General features: G+C 44.5%; 1 protein-coding gene across 1 annotated transcript in view; it reads left to right on the plus strand.

Moving 5' to 3' along the window:
* The first annotated feature begins 324 nt into the window (after positions 1-324).
* The window catches only part of LOC133345874 (zinc finger protein 385D-like), a 78,422-nt gene continuing 56,026 nt past the window's right edge, over positions 325-22,720 (plus strand). The window contains exons 1-2 of the mRNA XM_061556938.1: positions 325-623; positions 20,347-20,480. Of these exons, the coding sequence (XP_061412922.1) occupies positions 614-623; positions 20,347-20,480 (144 nt within the window). The 5' untranslated portion in view covers positions 325-613. The remainder of the gene's footprint in view (positions 624-20,346; positions 20,481-22,720) is intronic.

Here is a 22,720-nt window from a genome sequence, read left to right on the forward strand (position 1 = left end):
CGCAAAGACAAAGATTCCCCGCACAGCCTTGACAGACTGTTGGTGCAAGTGCTGTTAACGAGCCCGTGAAGGCCGGCACGGCACACGAGGGGGGGCGAGTGGCCAACACCACGCTCGGCCGCCTTTGTCTCCCCACCAGTGGCGACGTTCACACACTCGTTTGAGGCTGAGTCGACTTAGGGGGTGCCCAGCACTGGCTCAAATTCGTAGCGCAGCGCGCTAATCGCCACACCACCGCCCACCAACCCCCCCGCACCACCACCACACCTCCTCGCTCCCGCACAGCGCATTCAGCGAGTGACTTGGCAGCGTCTCTCACGCCAAGCCAATTGCAAGCGAGGCACCCACGCTGCTCTGACGGTGGTGGTGATGGTTTGGGGGGGAGCTTTTGTCTCGTCAACGTCGTGAACGAGTGGAGGTGCCCAGCCGTCCAACCCCGCACGCCCGGTGCATGCGCGCGCGCGCGTGTGTGCGTGCGCGTGCAACGTGAACGCGCTTTCGGCCACACGGAGCAACAGCGGCAGGAGGCAGAGGGCAGCACCATCGCAGCACAGACCGGCCGGTCCGTGGCACGGGTGTGAAGTGAAACCAGCTCGCCGCGTCTTCTCTAACAATGATCTTGAGTGAGTATGACAACTTTCATCGTCAAATGTCGTTTTTTTGTGTGTGTGGCACCGTGAAGATACTTCGGGCAACAGCATCGGAGACGGCGTTGTAAAGTGAAGTGTTCATAATACGGGTTGTTTTGTGTTATTGCGCGTGAATATTGGGTTAGATGGCGTTAATATTTTCGCGATTTAACCCAGAAAATACAGATATTTTTGGATTAGAACGCGTAAATATAATTAATGATATTGGTCCCGAAAACCTCCGTGTTAAACTAAGCGAAGTGTTGCTTCGTCAGCGTTGTCAAATAAAGGATTATAACGTTGCCAAACATAATGGTTTATAGAATGGTTAGCTTATTGCTGGTTTACATCATTGTGTAAGTGGGAATATATCTGTCATCAAATACACGATATTCATATAGATATGAGATATATAAATTAATCTTGCAGAGTTGAGTCAATGCAAGGCACGCTCTATTGAATAGGAACCATGTACAGTTTAATTGTACATACAGACGTAAAAGTGGCGAGATCTAACTTGATATGTCGAAGTTTCTTTAACACAAACATGCTTGTGGGGACAGCTGTTTATAATTTGAAACATTCTTGATCTGTGGCTTTTTAGTGGAGCATGGAAAACGACAAACTGTAGAAAGCGTGCCACTTTAATGTAGAACAGGAGACACGGTACACACCCGTTCTGGATGACTGCAAAACCACGGAAAGTATTTAGAAGCAATTTAAATTGCTGCGTTTTTTGTTGTTGAAGTAAATTTAACCCTCGTAATGTGTTAATGACAGAGGAGTTAATGGTGGATCTAAGCTGACCAATATACAATGTAATTCCGCAACATTACACTGCATTTAAAACACTACTTTTTGTGCGTACACACATCGTGTATTTTATATGCGCCGCGGTGGCGAAATGTTAACTACCTCGCCGAGTGTGTAGGAGGTCTGTGGGTTCGATCCCGACCCCGACGCCTGCTGTACATTTGGAGTTTTCATGTTCTCGCCGTGGTTGCGTGGATTTTCACTTGGTGTTCCGGTTTTCCCTCCACATTTAGAAACGCGCGTTTAGAGTATTTGGCTGCTTTCAATGTCCACGCGATAAGCCACTTCCGTTGGGCTATCGTTTGTGGCCAGGTGGCTTCTGAAAAAGAGCTACATAGCTCAGTGTGCCTTTCCTGGTAGAATAAAAATAGTCAACAGTTAAAATATGCACATGTTTTATTTTGCCAAAAATGACATTGACGTGTGATATATATATATATACTTTACATACTCTCTGGTTCTTTCGGTAAAGTCACGTAGATAGAAAAATAATTAAATAAAACACGACGTTTCAGTCGCAACACAAGTGTCCACCTGCGACTCAAACGTGTTTTCTTTTAATTATTGTCTCTACCTGCGTGACTTTACCGAAAGAACCCGAGAGTATGGATTCCTGCAGTTACGAAAGCTTCAAATAAAGATTATATATATACTTTCACAATAGGTACATGTTAGACAAGATACTGAAGTTGGCTTGACAAACGTGTGTTGCAAATGTACACATTAAGCGGCCACATTCCTAAGTGGACAAAGTGCAAGTTTTCAACTGAATTCCTGTGAATATGCATTTGTTTCTGCCTTTGATGGACTTACATTTGACTTAAACGTTAGGAGCGTTCGTCAACGTACTTAAGCATATGCATACTTGATTTGGAATCTTATCAAATAAAAATTAAAAATAAATAAACAATTTCCTGCGCCTAGTTTTAAACCTATTTTAATGGGGATTCCAAAGGGTACAATTCTCACATGTCATCGACACAAGCACACACATCTAAACATAGCCTCTGACATTATCGAGTCTGTCTTTTGTGTGCTCCACATGCAAAATGGATAAAACAGGAAAAAACGAGACACGATCATGTGGTAAAGAAGCACTGCGGGTGTGCAGATATTTACATTGATGTGGCCAAAAGTTTCAATGCCCACAAGTTACCACTCTATCGTGTGTGCATGAAAAACAGTTCGGAACGTGCAGCTGATGCGTGTATGAAAATAGATTTTGCCCTTTCTGGCAATAAAACAGGTGGTAAGATGTTTAAACACCAAATAGATACATTTCGCAAGGCATGTTTCCTTGCAAAAGGTTTCATACTTTGATACTGGCAAAAATGGTCCCATTTTGTAGCTGATGAATAATTTGCATAAACGTCCATGTGTCAGTTTAATAAAAAATAAAATTGCTAAATGGTTGTAAATATGTTCATATGGAGTATTGGCACTTCTCATCTACACAATAATTACACACACGTGGATAAATGTACTGTATATGTGTTTACAATTGTAGTGTCCATCCTTAATGTAGCGTTTGCTAACACCACACAGTATTTGTTTGTGACATATACAAAGAGTAAGTGGGCTTGGGTAGGGTGCGTCGCTGAAGACACGATGGCCGATGGTCAAGCCTAATGATGGAGTAGAAGCCAAGGAATGGAATGCGTCCGAAAGAGAAACACGTCCACAAAGGAGATGGAGCTATGAAATGAGCTCATTGCGCATGTGCTAGTTGGATCACCACATCCCAGGTTCGTGAGGGATGGCGACGGCTCGGTGAGGCCTTCATCCAGCAGTGGATTGGACTATGCCTGATGACGATGAGGATTGCCAGCCATTGAGCCTACGTTCAAGACAGTGAAGCCATTCTCCCATTGCTCTTGTTAAGAAGGGAAATAAACATACGAGCATTAGAAACAAATTTTCCATACCACTCTAAGGGTAATCCGTATACATTATATATTTCATCACTACTACAGCAGGGATTAGGTCTCGCATGTGTGAAATTTCCGCCAGCAAAGCGTATAATTGCAGCGAGGTTTGATGGTCGTGACAAAATGTGTAGATTATTGGCCCAGTTTCAGTTAAATTGAGTTTATGTATGGATTAAGTAGACTTTTAAATTACACGCCATAGTTCAGTTACATATATATGCTAATTAAGTTGTGTGGTTGGTCAGATTTATATTTGAAACATGTTTTTTTTTAAATAATTCTCCGTGTAAATAATTTGGGTTAATTTATGAAAAGTCAATTATTGCTGCAATTTATTTGCACAGGAAATATTTGCCGGCCGTAGATACGAGTCTATCTGGCTCATTGTAGCACCGACAAGAAAGGCCGTGTTAACGAGCGCTGTATTTTAGTATGTAGGACAAGTGTGGAATTGAATGAGCGCCGTGCCTCCTTAACCTCCCATGCCTGGCGTAACCACATTGGGACTCATTAGGCTGTGAGTATACCACTTGATACACCCACGGCTTGTCTGCAGTATCGTTTGTGTGCCTCGCCTTCACTCTGTCCACTGCAACAGTTCGCCGGGAACCAAAAAAAAATCTGCATTCACTCACAAACCTGAGGCAGAGCGGTGTGCGACAAAGATGGTGTTGTGGCCATGAGTCTTAGCTTCCAGTTTGTGACGATGGTACAAAACATGTGGCGCTCGCACGAGACGTGAGATAGTGAATCCATTGCACGACTCCATCTCGGCAACATTGTTGAAAATTAACCGCGATATTGTAAATTAAAACGAATTCATTTACGTTGCACTCATTGCACACAAAGTGCTTATCACAAATGAACCACGATACCTTGCTGACCTCGTCAAGAAGCATAAACCATCACACGAACTCTGGTCATCCTCGCAGCAGATTTTGGCTAGCCATTGAACAAAGACGGTCACTGCATCGCACGCTTTCAGATGTGCTTCTGCGGCCGTCTGGAACGCTATTCCTTCTGATATTAGGAAGCCACTGGAGCTATGCACTTTTAAATCTAGATTGAAAACTCATTTCGTTAGAATTGCTTTTAGTGTGTAGTTTGTTGGCTACGTAGGGTGCCAAAAAATGTCAACATACATTCGTACATACTCTTTTATTCTTTCGGTAAAGTCAAGTAGGTAGAAAAACACATATATAACCTCTTGTTGTAACAGCTCTCTCGCTGATTCAGCAGTTCCACGGCCGGATGATTTTTTCCGCCTGAGGACGACTGCTTGTGTTGCGATCGAAACGTCGTGATATATTATTTTCATTTTGTTTAATTTTTTCTACCTACGTGACTTTACCGAAAGAACCAAAGAGTATGGATTCCTGCAGTCACGAAAGCTTCAAATCATACATTCGTACGTTTATGAGGGCAGTCGGGCTCAAAACATATAGGTGGGGCACCTACCTCGCTTGTTCATGCTGTGTCCACCTCTTGGTTAAAGTGTCTCCCTGCTCGTTTGTATGTTGAACTTATTTCGCACCCTACTCAGACATGTATGGTGAGACCCCTGGGCAATGATAATAAAATCTAATTCTCATAACGGTGGTCAGTCCACCTACGAGATTACCTTTTTTTTACTTTTCACAAAATGGTACTCCGTTGGTACCTTCCAATATGTGAGTGAAATAGCCTAACCAGTGTCAGCTGCGTCGTATGTACTTTACTACATCATTCACATTTCTGCGTTGCAATATTTTTTTACCAGTTTATCAAACAAAGTTAATGAAACATTCATAATTGCCGTTGCCTTAAACGCTTTCACCGATGACAATTTAATTTGTTTGGCTGTGTAGGGTGGTGGAGGGTTTACATGACAAAACTTGGGCAGTTGCACTTTCTTACCTACCTAAACAATAAATTATTAATAATAATACAGTAATGGCTGTGAAAAACCACATTGCAAGTTAGCGAATGCATGGTCATAGAGTATAGTTAACATTCAGCAATACAAAAGTCATCATTTATCAAGTGTGTGTCTTACTCTTAGTTTTTTAGGTAAAGTCACGTAGTCAAAAAAATAAAATAAAAAACAACTGAATTAAATCACGACGTTTTGGAGGCAACACAAGGTTCCATCTTCAGGTGGAACCGTCACAGCAAAAAAAATTACCTACGTGACTTTACCGAAAAATCAAAAGAGTATGAATCCCTGCAGTCACGAAAACTTCAAATCTAGAAGTGTGTCTATGTAATTGGTATTTACATACACTGCATGTTACCCCATTATAGATTTGGATTTGAGGCTGTTGCCTGACACGGAAATGTGTAAACATCACCACAATAAGGCGGCTGCAGGATGTAGTACTGCAAGTAGGTTCCAGGCCTTGCTGTGCGAAGTGAGTGCATTCTGTTTGCATGATTTTGTTTGTTCAAGGCACTCCACTTTCCTCTAATAGCCAAAAAAATACTTGATCAGTCAAACATCTCAAGCAACACACTCTGGGGGGGGGGGGGGGGGGAAGATCATGGGAACTCAACGAGGCTTTACAGGGTAGATCAACAGTGATCATTATTAGACACTAAAATGTGTCTTGCATTGTGGCATATTGTGTTATACGCTTCTAAACGCCATCGCAAGTGGTGAGCGTATTACAGGAGCAACGCAACGATGCGTGTTTCAGGCCACAGGAATCGTCAGTGGCGCGTGATATCTACCACCAGTCCTGGGCCGCCCCCTTTTCAACCAACCTGCAACTAAGCCATCACGGTGAAGTATCATCAAACGGCTTAGAGAGGCTTTCATCCGCCAGCCGATTGACAGAGGCCTGTCGAGGAGATGTTTGGCGAGAACCATAGAACAACTGACGAGCCCACGCTTACGGTGTGGTCGAGCGTGACATGTATCAATCCCTGAGTTGATCTCGAGTCCAAGCCTTGCATAGAACAGCCGCCTCACCGCATTCCCACATCTCCCCACCACCACCACCACGTGCCCTGCCGCTGCCCATCATCCCAATCGTCGTGTCGTCTCACGTGTCTGTCTGCCTGTCTGCCTGCCTTCCCCCCCAGACCTTACCGATCGGCTCCACTCAGCAGGGTGTTTCCCCGAGTATAATTAGAGAGCTCTGCCTCAAAGCACGCAGGTGACCTGTCCTGCCTCGTGGCCTCAAACAGTTGGACAGTGATGGATTTGTGGGCCACATTTATATTCCAGTTCAGCGGTGAAGTGTGCTGCAATAAGCTACTGCACATGGGGCCGCATTATCCTATAGCGCCTACGAGAAGTAAAGTGCCTCGGGGAAAAAATGTGACCGTGTTTTTTTGGATGTATGATACAAAAATGTAAGCAAGATATCTTCTTGAAGAAATGTATTTTTTTTGCAAGGGTAGGCAGAGTGTTTGAAATTAAATCTGCTTATCTGCGGCACACGGCGCACTCCCCGTTGAATTAAGGCCCGGACTGAATAATGAATGTATCAGTAACGACATCTGTCCAGCAGCTGGACGAAGAAGGCATGAATCAAGCGGAGTGGAGGCGGCAGTAGTAACATGGGGCAGCACGAGCAGCAGTTATCACTGAAGGCCTACGAAACAGAAGTGCCTAGGGGCCGACAAGAACCTTAATCCGGCCTTGTCTGCAGTAGTGAATGAACGACCTGTTATCGCTTCTGCCTCAATTTCTCCACTTTGTCGGCAGACTTATTTACGTGCAGCTCAAATTCGTTATAATGCAATGATCGAGGGAAACGCGAGTGTCAAAACTCCTTTGTTTGGAAGGTGCCCAGGATGTTTTGGCAATTCTTTGTCGAGTATTTTTTTTGGTAGTGGGGGGAAACATCAATGCAACACTCCAAAACTGTACAGACAGGTCAGTAGTCTGATTAACACGTAGGCTTTGGCGACCAATATTATTAATAATCAACGTTTTTTATTTAGATCGCGTTATTTATAAATGTGTTGTAACCCTCCACCACCCGACACGGCCAATCAGCAAAAAAGTGTCACGTTGACAAAAGACAAGTAGATCACTGCTTTAGCCCACCATTGTGTTGAAGCGTGAAACCACAACATTTACAATTTTTGAGTACGACGTTTTGCTGGCGATTGCATCCAGCATCATCGGGCAATTCGTCAGTAGTCTATTTGCTGTCCTGTCATCTGCGAGCCGCCACACAAGGTGTGTACTATATACACAAGACTGAAATATGGAGTTTTTCTTTACCAGGACAGCTAATTGACCTTCTCCCATGTGCATTGTTATTGTTGAGCATAAATATGCGATGCATTGTATTCCATTTAACGTCTGCGTATATTTCACGACCATTATCATTGGTATTTTAGCCTTCCACATTAATATTGCACGATCGTTTTTTTTAGCTCATACGCATTGTTTTTTGTATGCACCCATTGATATGTTAATATAGATTTTGACGCTCATGATATATGCATTGAATTCTGCGTGTGGAATCAATTATGTATGATGTTTGTACATTATTTACATGCAGTAATCTAATGCGCGTGACCAAATCACCCATAATGTACCCAATATAGTCAGACCTAGGAAGCTCAGCGGGTTTGAGCCTGAATGGTGCTTGCGTGGCTGACCACCGTGGGCACAGGGCAGGCGCGATTGGCATTTTTGGCAGTAGAGGGCAGAGCAGGAAAACTAACTGTTGCACTGCCATTCTGTCACCAAGACAAAGACCCCCCCCCCCCCGTGTAGCCTTAACAGACTGTCGGGGAAAGTGCTGTTAGCGAGCACCTATGAAGGCCAGCACTGTGGCACACGAGGGGGGTGGGTGGCCAGCACCATGCCCGGCCGCCGCCTTTGGGGCCGTCCATAAATGACGTCACGCACCTGGGGGGGGGGGTCAGACATTTGTGACGTCGCATCAAAATGCACGTTCTACTTAATTAAATATACTTTCTTTTATAAATATTTTCTCCTACATCAGAGTGCAGCGCCAGATTAAAAACGCACGACAATGCCAATAGTTTAAAGCGATGTGACGTCATATTTGAGGGGGGGGGGGGCTGACTTTTTGTGACGCAGTGTGACGAGGGGGGGGGGGGTCAAAAATCGTCCCAAATAGCGTGACGTCATTTATGGACGGCCCTTTTGTCTGAAGTATCTCCAAATATCCCTCAGGGCTCACATGGCATGATGAGGCCCGTCATCCAGTCGCAGCAGCGGATTGACAAAAACAAGCTATACATGTAGATAGGTTCAAAGAAAATAACAAAAAATAACAACGAAAAACTACGACGTTTCAATCACAGCAGCAGCGATCGTCATCCGGAGGAAGAAATAGGGGGAAAGATGACGATCGCTTGTTCTGTGATCGAAACGTCGTAGTTTTTAGTTATTTTTTGTTATTTTCTTAGAACCGATCTACGCGACTTTACCGAAAGACCCAAAGAATATGAATTCCTGCAGTCGCGAAAGCTTTAAGTCAAGATTTAGGTTATACATGGACAAGCTAATGTTACATTAAGGCTAATCGAGTAAACAGACTGCACAGATACGATGGAACAATTTTTAGAAACAACAAAAATGAAAGGATAAAAAAATATAATGAGGTAACAATGGTGATGATAGAATACCGTCAGAAATGAAAAAAAACGTCCTACGCCGTTGATCCCGGCTAATGCGTTTGCTTTCTCCTGTAGTGTAGACAATACGGCATAAAGAAAATATCACTGCACTAATAATAATTTGCTCTGGACCCTGTAATCCTGTGAACTATAATGAAGCCGCGGTGCAATAACATTGCCCGTCTAAAATTGTTGCCAGGCAGCTCAACGTGAGTTAGGACAAGCATCCTGTGCAATATAACGCTTGAGTCCTTTGTAATGAAATATCCTGGTGACAGCTCATGTGTGATGTTGGCACGCTGGTCACCCAGGCCAGGACGTGTCCTCGTGGTGAGCGCTCCGTGTCACAAGGCTCACGCCGTGCGGCGCGTGAGACAACACATTTCGGATGAGTTTTGGACGTATTGTACGTTGAACTTCGTTTGCACCTCATGTAGCCAACCGTGCTAATCGGAGGTGCCGGGGGGAAAGACAGCAAACTAAATGCAAAAAGTAGTTCTAATGAAATGAGTTTTCAAGCTAGATTACTTACAAGTGCATTGCTCCGGTGGCTTCCTAGGAAGGAAGAGCGTTCCAGACGGCCGCAGAAGCGCATATGACAGGGCGCGATGCAGTGAACGCCTTTGTTCGATGGCTAGCCAAAAGCCGCTGCGAGGATGACCGGAGCTCGCGTGATGATGGTTTATGCTCCTTGACGAGATCAGCAAGATTTTGCGGTTCATTTGTGTGCAAGCACTTTGTAATGTATTCATCCAGCAACCGGAGGCCGTGCAGCTCAGCGGGTATGTTGCACCCACAGAGACACGTTCTAAAGTTAAGATTACATACAGGCTGATACATGCATAGTTACCCCCCTAACATCACAGGGAGAAATATCGGCACAAAACGCATTGAATTTTATTTTTTTTACAATTTTTTTCCTGTAAGTTAATGAGCCGTCATTTTCACGGCACGAAATCACCTGTTGAGAGGAAAGAAATTGAGTCATTGGAAATCCGTTGCACATCTACAAATGGATCGGCATGTACACCGTCACTGATTTACATTGTGCGCCAAAACAAATATCCATGCTCAAATGAGAATGGATATTGGCAGCCCTACATCGTAGGGCAAACGTTCCAAATACGGCTCAGTCTTGTCGAGCCACAGGATTATTGTAGACTTCTCAGAACAGTGATACACATTTCAATAATCCGGAATGATTGGCTGAGGCAATTGCCGGCTGGTATTTTATTTTACAATCTTCCAATTAATTACGAGTCGTGGTCGGTGCCACAGCGCCACCCAGCCTGATTGATGTGTAGCTCTCTATGGGGCCGTCCATAAATGACGTCACGCGATTTTGGACGATTTTTGACCCGCCCCCCCCCCCCCCCTTCGTCACACGGCGTCACAAAAAGTCAGACCCCCTCAAATTTGACGTCACAAAGCTCTGTCCCCCCCCCAAAATAAAACATGCTTCAAATCGCTTTAAACTATTGTCATTGTAGTGCGTATTTAATGTGGCGCTGCACTCTGATGTTGTAGGAGAAAACATGTATTAAAAAGTCAATTTAATTAAGTAGAACGTGTTGTCTATATTTATTTAAAGTTGCGCATTTTGATGTGACGTCACATTTCTCAAACCCCCCCCCCCACCTCGTCACACATCGTCACAAATGTCTGACCCCTCCCCCCAGGTGCGTGACGTCATTTATGGACGGCCCCTATACCCTGTATTATTATTAAACCTCTCTCGTGTATTATGAAACTATAAGGTAATACACAAAGAGGAACACAAACATTATCCTGTGTGGTGGTGTGGCAGATATTTCAAATGACTTCTCCAATATACACTGTGTATTATTACAGTACAGTACTGTGTTATTCGTGCAAAGAAGACCCAGTAATACTGCACGCCTGTGTCTCGTCTCTGCCAAGGACTCTTGGTATTCGGCAGGGGAGATGCTGTAGCTGTTAGCCATCTCCTTTTAGCCAACACAAAGACCAGCAGCTCTGGGCCAATAAGTTGCCATCACAGGTTTAAATTAGAGGACACACAACTGCTCGCTTGGAAGAGGTGGAGAAAATAAAAAAAAATCTGTCTTGCACGGAAAGTGAGGGAGGTCAAAAATAATAGTAGCATGCCATTATAACTAGCTGAGTTGTGAAAATAACAATGCAAGGTCTTTTTCAAACCTCGTTGCTGAAAGATTCCGAGTAGAAAGGAAACAGTCAAGCGTTTGTAGTTTGATTGATCTTGACTGTGTAGAAATGTAACTTACGTGATAAGCTACTGTTTCCAAAATAATTCACTGTAAATACAATAGTGTGTATTCAAAGCATGCATGAAGGTATTTGTTTTACCCACCATGCCCCTTCATCATGTACAGCGAGGCTCAATGGGAGGGATGGGGTGGACGGGAGGGAGCTTTGGAGATGTGATTATACGAATGATCAATTACCATCCTGAAATAATTTTACTTTGTAATTATAATTCGTTTATACATGTGTTTTCGAGTAATCAACAATTCAAAGCTAATTGCTGCATTTTTTTCTGGCGAATGTCTAGGATTCACAAGGGAATGCAATGAGATTGAAGCTCATGGCAAATAGCTCACAAGGATATTTAGAGAAAGCAGAGCTAATTACAATAACAATGGCATGCCAACAGGAACAGCTGAGCGAGCATTTAATGAGAAGAGATTTTAAAGTTCCTGGTGGATTAAAGACTTGAAGTAGAAGACGGTAGACATCCACTTTAACGTTTCATTGTGTCATGAAAAGAAGACAAAGAAATTTTAAATTAATAAAAATAAAAAACAAAAACAATATTTTATTTTATTTTTATTAATTTTGATTTCATTTTTTACCTACGTGACTTTACCAAAAGAACTAAGAGTATGAATCCCTGTAGTCACGAAAGCTTCAAATCTAGAAAGAAAATTTACTTTATTTTTCTAAAGCATCTGCTGCAGACGCATAATAAAACATTAAATGCGTAGAAAATTATTATTTTTACTTGCAATGTCTTCATCATTCTTTGAGAGAGAGAGAGTGAGCTTTGTGAGATGTCTTCTGGAATTAATTGTAGGCCATTTTTCTTGGGTCTTATTTGAGTTCTCGATTACCATTCTGAAATGCAATAATTTGGCAGTTCCAATTTGTTTTGTGAGTAGATTTCTGGGTTGTTGAAATGTACGCAGTATTGAGATATTTTTTTCTTTCTTGTGAGGCCCTGGCTTCTGTGATGAATTCGTTTTTCCAAGTATTGAATGAACGTTGGATTTTGTCGATCATTTATTATATATTTTAGGGTGTGTGTGAGTGAGGGTTAAAGAGGTGTTTTTTTTTTTAATACAGCAGTGCCATGACATAGCATTGGATGTGAGCAGATTCTTGCCACACCATCATGCATTCATGTGGCTGAAGAACCACCCATTTGTTTCAGAGCAGGACCTTGAGAGCACATTGTTGGTCATGTTGACAATGAGTGTACACCACTTCAATGTCCAGTCCACGCAGTTCCTCCTCATTCCAAGTTACCAAGTGTCGGTGTTATCTGAAGCTCGGTCACACCTCAAAGACAAAGATCCCCCGTATAGCCTGTAACAGACTGTTGGGGCAAGTGCTGTTAGCGAACACCTATAAAGCCCGGCACAGCACACGAGGAGGTGGGTGGCCAGCACCTACGCCTGGCCACCTCACCCCCTGCTCCCCACGCACCCTCAAAACTGGCTCCCTCCCCTCTCTCTTGGGGAAGTCACGTTTAGGTGGTATCACCTGGGTTCTTCTAAGCATGTTCCATCTGCTCTGCTTGCTTCTACGAATAAGTAGACGTGGACCCCTTCAACTTAGCCTGCATCCTACTCTGCTCTTCCCTATTGTGCTTGTCACGCAGCTTTTGATTAACTTCCTTAGCCGTGTCTATGTTTTTTTTGAAGCTTTCGTGACTGCAAGTATTCATATTCTTAGGTTTTTTCGGTAAAGTCACGTAGGTAAAAAATCAAAATTAATAAAAGTAAAATAAAAATCACGACGTTTCGGAGGCAACACAAGCTTCCGTCTTCAGGTGGAACCGTCATAGCACGCTTGCTGTAATCAAGTATCCCTTGGAATCTCTCATTTACTTGATTACAGCTATCGTGCAGTGACGGTTCCACCTGAAGACGGAAGCTTGTGTTGCCTCCGAAACGTCGTGATTTTTATTTTATTTTACTTTTATTAATTTTGATTATTTACCTACGTGACTTTACCGAAAAAACCTAAGAATATTTAGTCCTGAGGCAGCAATGTCCATCAGGGATTGTGAGGAGGGGGGAAAAAGGCGCATTGCTTTAGCAGTGCAGGTTCTTTGATGGACTATGGAAAGCACTCTGAACGAGAAGATGACTATACGGATCAAAGTGCTTGACCCTACGTATGCCAAAAATAAGTTGTTGGCATTTGAGCACAGGTGTCTGAGATGGATGCTGGGAACTTCATAGCAAGACATGATACAGCAATGAAGAAGTCCAGGCAAAAACACGGCAGGTCAGTATTGAAGATGGGATGAGACAAACAACATTGCGCCGGGTTGGACGTCTGTGTAGGATGGAGGAAGTCCGATCGCCAATACGGGCATTAGAATGATCGCCATGAGTCTGGTGACCATGGGGAAGACCTCAGACCAGATTGTGGGAGACTGTTCGGGCCGATCTTGGAGGAGGTCAACTGTCTTCTGTGCAGCAGCTGCCGGATCTGGCAGAGGATAGAACGATCTGGTAGGACGGATCTGCCGGATAGAACGGATCTGCCGGGTCTGGCAGAGGATATAACGACATTGGCGAGGTGTGGTGGCATCGATGCCTTTGGCCATGATGATGATGTCTTGCTATTGAAGTCAGGTCCCGAATGGATATAATGAGTCGATGCGATACGGTATTATGCATGCAATGTAGATTTAATCGGAGCAATTTTAGTTACTACGTTGTACAAGGCGAATATCGTAAAATATTTGTTTGCGATGCATAACTCACATTTCTTTTAAGATCCATGATACAGTAGCTAAAAAGGTCAAATCCATTGCTTGTGGGTTTAAATAAAACGTAATTTTAATAAGCAATAACCTTTGCAGCTGATTTAGTTGCAGTAATTTCGCAATACCTATGTTTAATATATTTTACAATTAGAAGCACTACAGTTATGGAAATATGACTGACATTTACTTTCACTTGAAATAAGTGCTGTGAGTAAATGTCAGATGCAGATCATAATAAAGGATCTGCTTACGTTGTGCGTTTAACCAAACCTCTTTGAATACCAGTGACAAACAAACCACGGTACAGACGGTGCTTGTAATTGAACGCTCCCATAGGCAATATGTGCTAACACGTAACTCTCCAATGTAATAATAATCTTTTAGCACTATTCACTGCCTACTGCCATGGAGATTTTAGATTTTGTAAGTACATAGTTTATGGTTATATTTTTTTGACTGCTTTTTACATGGATAGTGATTATTTTACTTTGCAGGATATTTTATCTTGAAATTGTCCCTTGTAATCTAAGTGAGTGGTTCTTCTTCTTAACCTGGGGTGCACCACCTCCCTGGGGTTGCGAGATGCCCTTTCTGGGGGTGTGAGACATGGGGCAGATTTTTTTTTAGAAGGTAAATCATCTTCTTGGTTCTTTCGGTAAAGTCACGTAGAAGGGAAATAATAAAATAATAAAAATAAAACATTATAAAATACAATTCTCACGACGTTTCGGCCACAACGCAAGCAGCCGTCCTCAGGTGAAGAACAGGTCTGTCGGAAAGACAGCGTCATTTAGACGCTGTCTGAGGACGGCTGCTTGCGTTGTGGCCGAAACGTCGTGAGAATAATTTTATGATGTTTTATTTTATTTATTTTATTATTTCCCTTCTACGTGACTTTACCGAAAGAACCAAGAAGATGAATCCCTGCAGTCACGAAAGCTTTAAATCGAAAGGTAAATCATCGTAACACAAATTAAGCATAGGCACGTAAGTACAACTACTTTGTTTCATCAAACCCTCTGTGTTTATTAACATTCGTGTTTTTACGATTGAGAACCCAAGGGGTGCAAGGCTGCAGTTAATGTTAAGAACCACTGATCTAAATTGAGACTACTTTGGTTTACATGCAGTTCATTATGTTGCACACTCGAAATGAAGCGGAAAAGCTGATGAAGCAGGCTGTTTTAAAAGATTGGAGGTTTTAAATCAGCCTGCCTCAGCAGTTTTTCCGCTCTTTTTTCTCCTGATGACTATTGCTTGTGTTGCGATCGAAACGTCGTAGTTTTTATTTTATTTTCTTTTAACCTATCTACGTGACTTTACCAAAAGACCCAAGAATATGAATTCCTGCAGTCACGAAAGCTTTAAGTCGAGACTGTGATGTTGTACCTGTTCATTACGCTGGGTGGACAGCGGCGGAAAGATTCCAGGAAGGTGCCACATTATTTTAACTGCCGCTCTGGGATATTGACTAGAACCGGTGACCTCTGGATTGGAAGTCCACAGTGCTGACCACAACACCCTCTGTAGGCCTGTGAAATGTCCACCAACATATCTCGGAACCTCCAATGGAATCGAGTAATGCTCATCGCTCATTCGTGGATGGGCGCACTTAAACTCTTTCATTGCCGTGAATGGTTATTAAAGTGTAGTGCGAGTAATGCGTGTGTCACGGTACATCTTGCATGCTGTTTACTTATCATATTAACACGTACTCAGCTCCATGGAACGTTTGCTGCATTGAAGCACTCACTGCCCGCCATTGGGGCTGAGAAATTGCCTGGGAACAGCTCAACGCCATTTGGATGTGACCCAAAAGCGGGAATCACTTGGCCAAGATGCTAATAGCATCTTGCTTGTTTATGTCTTTTAATTAAAAAGACACTGGACGTGCTCATTTGGCTGCTTGCGAACCCAGTCCTCATTCAATGAATATTCCATGCATGGGAGTTACAGGGTAGGGACACACTTTCCTGTCATAACACAGCAGTCGTGGTCTCGCCGAGACGGATACAGGGCAAGTTCCAAACTTTGCTCGACTCTAAATTAAGTTTGGAACAAATAAAGCGCAGCTAATGTGGCATGCATGACAGCAGCAGCAGTGCAGAGTGCTACTTGGTATTGACCTGCAATGGAGCTACTACTATAGTTCTAAGATCTAATTTACATTTAGACACAACAATCCAATTTGAGGCACACGTATGGCTTACATAGCATCTCCACATTTGTTTTATAGTTGCAAATTGAACATCCCCGTTGGTAATTGTAACATACACAGTACATTTTCTGTTGTGAGTTTCTTCGTGACGAAAGCTGAATTCTTTACACATCTTTGTAGATTGTAGAAAAATATAAAATGCCGTTGAGATCAAATTCATGTTTTTTTTGTAGTGTGCACGTATACAATATAGCGTATGCAATGTGCACGAGCGTCGCAACATATGATGATGACGGCGATGACTGGTCACAAGTCAGAAATGAATGTTGTGAATATAGAGGGTCAGTGGCGATTGAGTAAATGCGTTTCACGCTTCACACATCCCGTGAGGCGAAAGTTGCAGGATCACTGAGGTGCTGTTCAGGTTTATTGCATCTCCCACCTCCCCTCCCCTTCCTTTCTCGGGAATAATTCAGCACGAAACTCAGTTGCATTGACCTGCCTTTTTTTTCGAGTGGTATGGCAATAACTCTGAAAGCGGCCTACAGTATTTACAAAACTTATAGTCGAAGCATCTCTCTGTACTCAAGAGAGACATTTTGCAGCATTCGGTTTCATTGCTGGCATTGAGCCAGTGGTGGAACACATTCTTCATTTCCATGGTTATTATTTTGTATGGTAAGGTGCAATTTGCAAAGAAGAATGTGTATATTGAGGTTATAGGGCCATGCGCTAGCCTTTGTAGAGCCTTGATAGTTGACGATGATATTGAATCGGCAGCGAGGGCATGGCAGTGCTGGATCATGTATGTGTGTATGTATGTTGAATTTCTGTCCCACTGTGCTAATCGGAGATGCGGGGGAAGGACAACAAACCGGCAGCACAGGGGTCAGAGTGTGGGATCACGTGACCCATGGTCTGGCTCTGGTTAACCGCAGCAGTCACATTGCCGAATGTTTCTCATTTTCCATCGATGATGGAGGTGACCGCATCTTCCGTTGCCCTGTCCTGCAGCTGTTTCGAGTTGGATAGATCGAACTCGGGAAGTTCCATGGCGTGAGCCAGTTTTTCTCTTTTTAATACTACCATTGGAATTCGACGGAGGGATGACAGCCCGAGTTAACCCCTGCATCAAAACTGAAGATGCGCTGGTCGTGAAGCACTGTCAGCAATACACAAGTGAACAAAAGCCAGCTTCTCTTTAATCCCGAGTTGCCGCTAAGATCAATGATTCATCAGAACATTTGTTTTCGGCAGGCACATTTTGGACTGGCTTCAACCTTCTGGGTCTCATCACCGGAGTCAGGCTTTCTAAACCAATGTTGCTATATTATGCCAGATGTTATAAGTAGGAGCCGTTCGCCAACGCTGCAGGGTACGTTTAGCACAAATCAAAACACTGCATCAAACTAGGGTTGTCAAACGACACACGGCAACCGTTTTCTGGATCGATTCCCAGTTTCGAAAGACGGGAAACGGTGTCCATTTCTGGTGCAATTTTTTATAACGAGTGGAGTCATCCATCTTTGTTACCACCACCAGCCAGCCAATGTCTACACTGTAATCATCGTTGTCCTGCGTCTATCAAGGTGCATCACCCTGATCATCATCAGCCAATGCCTATAATCGCTATCATGATCAATATATTCTCCGCGACCGTCGGAATTAATATTTGAACGTCACAGGCTCAGTACTTAGGAGAGAAGAAGTCATTTACATCATCATTGTCCTTGTGCAAATATCTTTGAAACACCACATTGTAATTCGCCAAGGGACGATCGACCGTTCTCTCCACGAGGCCAATCCCGTACGGGCAGTCCTCGACTTACGAAGACGATTAGTTCTTGAGACACGTTCGTAAGTTGAACTGTTCGTAAGTGGGGGAGCCTATAGGCGCGGGTGTTTGTAAGTCGACGATTGCCTGTATTTGTAAATGGGTGAGTGGCTTGAATCGGCAAATTAGATGGCAAAATATCCATCGCATCTGGGGCTTGACAAGAAGTGTCCCAAATCAATTCTCTTCGATTTATTTGATCGATTCTATTGGAATTTGCTACTTGTGTTTTCATAACAAATGTTTTTTAACTACTGGATTTCTTTTGTTAAATATTAATTTTCTCTAAGGAACAATGTTTTAAGTGTGGTGCCAGCCCCAACGTCTCAAACAGAACAGCAACACATCGAGATGCAGAGTTCTGCGCATGTAATTCGTAGATGCAAAAACACAGGTGGCATACACGATTTCAGCCATATACTAGAATTATGCTGTAAGAGCATGTTGTTCTTGGGCATTACATGAACACCAAAACCATGAGTATAGGTGCTGACACATTGACACAAACTCAAAAACACATATACAGGATACAAAAGACAAAGACCCCCCCCCCTCCCCCGTTTAGTCTTAACAGAATGTTGGGGCAAGTGCTGTTAGTGAGCACCTATGAAAGCCAGCACAGCACATGAGGGGGTGGGTGGCCAGCACCACACCCGGTCACCTTTGTCTCCCCAGTGTCGATATTTACACACTACAGCAGGTGCTCATGTTGAGGCCGAGTCGACCTAGGGGAGGCCCAGGACCGGTTCAGATAACAGTCACTGATGGTGGCTGTGAATGGGAATCGAATTCGGGTTACTAGGTTCATAGCGCAGCGTGGTAACCACTACACACACAAGTAATAAAAAAAAAAAACCTTGCATCCAGGCACATACGGAATAATTATTTCTGAATGCTAAAATACACAGCAATGAATGCAACACGCAATTATATACACAAGCATATGTACATGCGTGCATTTAATACACATGCATGCAAGCAAATGTGCATACATAAATGTATGCATTAACACACGATCTTATAGCGATGCAGGTAGGAACGTATGAATGCAGTTACACGTTAATGAGGGCACGGACCAAGTGCACGGTAAAAATATGTATGTGCCGGCACGTGCCCACGGTGAATTGCATGGGCCCGCGTGCGCGCACAGACACGCACACCGACGCTTGCAGCGCTCACACGTCCCCAACATTCATTTTACTGCCTCCCATTCTCAGCTGCCAACGGAGTTCTGGGCAGTCTGCCCGGCTGGCCAAATGGTGTGTGGGCTATAGCCTTGCCTGCCCGGAGAGAGAGAGAGAAACACGGTCATGAAAAGTAGTGTGTTAGCGGTTTTAATGCCATCCATAATATTGACATTGTAAAAAGAAAAAACATTTGGATAACACTAATATAAAATTGTATTTGCAACTATGGTGTATATATATGTATACCCAGATAGATAATGGGAATATGATCATCAAGTCAACGTGTATTTCTGACAAAAAGATAAATAATAGTTTATAATTTCTAACGTGCAGTTTTCATTCTCTCAGATAGATAATTATTTCAGAGGTGCAGCAAACCAAAGACAAGTAGAAAAGCAGGCAGAATTGCTTTCAACAATTGCCCGAGCTACGCGGTCCTATATTTGGATGTTTGTCCAAATCCATTATTCAGCGTTTATTCACATGGGAGGAAACCGGAGTACCCTGACCAGATGTCGCAAACGGGTTTTGATTCCTTACCCATACCCGTGCCCGGCCGCACCAGGCTCGCAAGCGGGTACCCGTACCCGGCAGTAAACGTACCCTAACCGTACCCGGCCAGGTACGGGTAGGGTACGGGTATCGGGTACCTGATTGCGACCTCTGGGATGAGGCCATGTTGCAGGCGCGGGTGGGTTGATTCTAGGAACTTGAATTGTGAGAAGAGACAAGACGTTGGGAAATGAGTGACAAACAATCTTAATTTGGAGCTTTCGTGACTGCAGGAATTATTCTTTGGTTCTTTCGGTTAAGTCACGTCTAAAAATAAAATATTTTTTTTTAGACGTGACTTAACCGAAAGAACCAAAGAAGAGTGACAAACAGTTACTCACCAGTGACTCACGGCCTACCCGTACCCGTACCCGGCCGGGTACGGGTAGCCGGATATCGGGCAGGGTATGGGTATCGGGTACCCGGTTGCGACCTCTGACCGTGACAAAGCCAACGCATGCGAAGGGGCGTTGGGTGGTTTGGGGATGGTAACCCTCAATCCCCCTGCTGACGGAATTCATTCCGCTTGCTGTGCTACTCTTGGCAACTCAGGAGACGCCTCTTTGCCAGGGTAATGTGCAGTACAGCATCATGAAGCTTGAACAACGACAGTCGCTTACAATTGCATTGTGTTCATCTGCCCCACTCCTGCCCTAGCCGGGGCGTACCAGCCAGGCGGGATGCCCGCGGTGGTGCGGGCTCACGCGCCAATGCTGCGCTCCGGCCTCGCGATGAAGCCCTTCTTCAACTTCCCGCTTGCGTCCCTGGGATTTTACAGCAACTTCCACGCCGTGAGTCGCACGCCAGTCAACAACAACCACAACAACCGCGACCGTCATTCGCCACTAAGTGGCGGTGACGCGAGTCAATGCGCGCGTACACCTGTGCGTGCGTGCATTGCATCAACGGCTACATGCGCAGTCCGTTCTCCCATAATGCGTGTGGTTTTCATAACGAGAATTGGATAGAAACGGGATGAATTTATTAGAGAACTATTTTTTTTTATAACGCCGATGTGAATTGGATACAACGTGACTGAGGGAACAGAATCACGTCACCGTGAGCAGGAATAAGCGGTTGTACGGCTGTCTGGGCGACGCATCATTACTACAAGGCGGGATGCTGCTGGATGCTTGTAGATGCTACCCAAGCGTTTCAGTCTTTATTCAGCCTGCATATGCATCTGCCGTGTTATCGCGGACTGCGCTTTAGCCTACATTATAAATTATTGCTTATAACGCGATGTTTCCATAACTCGGTGTTCTTCAGGAGCACGAACTGCCGTTATAGCAGAACAGAGTGCATGTTGAGCGCACGTGGGGGTCCGCAGCTGCCAACACGAGCCGCCTAAATGATTGTTTGTTCATTAGCATTGCCGCAAACAAAACAAAGACAAAGATCTCCCCGTATAGCTGTAACAGACTGTTGGGGCAAGTGCTGTTAGCGAGCACCTGTGAAGGCTGGAACTGTGGCACACGAGGGAGTGGGTGGCCAGCACCACGCCCGGCCGCTTTTGTCTCCCCAGTGGCGATGTTTACACTCCTCACCAGGTACTCATTTGAGGCTGAGTCAACCTGGACACAAACACACACACTCGAACACACACATGTACACACATAGAAACACAATGAAATACCGTCATTCAACTTCATAAATCAAGGAGAGTGCTTCCTCTGAGAGATTGGTATTGCCTGCATCACACCAGGCAACCTTTGTCTTCACAGATGCTCATTTTACTGGTAGGAACCTCCTGGTTACACCAGCCCACAGGGGATTATTGTGTCGTTCCGTCGTGCAGGGAGGGGATGGGTGGGGAGGGAGCGGCTGGGTGGGGAGGGGAGGGTGGGGAGGGGCTGGATAGGGAGGGTGGGGCTGGGTGGGGAGGGGTGGGGAGGGGCTGCGTGGGGAGCGTGGGAGGGGCTGGGTGGGGAGGGTGGGGCTGGGTGGGGGGGGTGGGAGGAGTGGGGCTGGGTGGGGAGGGGCTGGTCACCCCGTGGTGCCCTTATAAAACTCAACGTTTAACCTACTCACGCCGGCTTGTGCCCGCCCTCACAGTCGGGCATATTTGCGGAATACACCACGCCGCCGTTGACCCTGGCCATTGACCGAGCAACTCAACGTTCCTACCAGCTCCCTTCGCAGGAATGTGCTAATCCATGCCAACAGAAAGCATGCCCAGAATAAGGTTCACATACTGATTTACAAGAATGTGCATGTATGTATTTATATTGAACTTCTTCTGCACCGTGCCTAGTATTCACGACTACTCTGCACATTCGCACATGCACAGACATCCACAAAAGAGACAGACTCCCCCGCATAGCCTTTAGCAGACTGCTGGAGCAAGTGCTGGTAACGAGCAGCACCCGTGAACATCACCACGGCACACAAGGCGCTGGGTGACCAACACCACGCCCGTCCACCTGCCTCTCCAGTGCTGATGTTTATGCACTGCAGCAAATACTCGTTTAAGGCCAAGTCGACCTAGAGGAGGCCCAGGACCGCTTTAGATATTCGCCACTGATGTTGGCTGTGAGCGGGAGTCGAATTCGGATCACCGGGTTCATGTCGCAGTGCGTTAACCACGACACCACCATTGCACAGACACACACGCACTCGCCTATGGTTTTGTATAATTGTCATACAATAATGCAAACCTGCTCATTAGCGCATGCACACACACTTGCTTATAGGTTCACATAGATATAATTGTGCGATTTCATCGTGTTCCAATTGCTTTCAATTAAACGTTGGTTTACAAATGCTCACGATGCCGCTTGTTATATAAGGAGCCTGTAAACAGTAACGGTAATGCTGTAACAAAGTTTCCCTTGGATGTTCGTGCATTTCTTACGCTGTGATGCCTTTGATTTAAAATCTTTAATGTTGAGAGCTAAACATTGGACACAGACCTCTGAAATATTGAGGCCCCAAAATATAAATACAGCAATACCCCGATTTACGTCTCCCCTTTTAAGTCGTTTCGCAAATACGTCGTCATTTTATTATTACCACCGCTACCTGATTTGCG

The sequence above is a fragment of the Lethenteron reissneri genome, chromosome 23 (assembly GCF_015708825.2).
Source record: "Lethenteron reissneri isolate LAM-NWPU_2019-01 chromosome 23, ASM1570882v1, whole genome shotgun sequence".
NCBI classification, from domain to species: Eukaryota; Metazoa; Chordata; class Hyperoartia; order Petromyzontiformes; family Petromyzontidae; genus Lethenteron; species Lethenteron reissneri.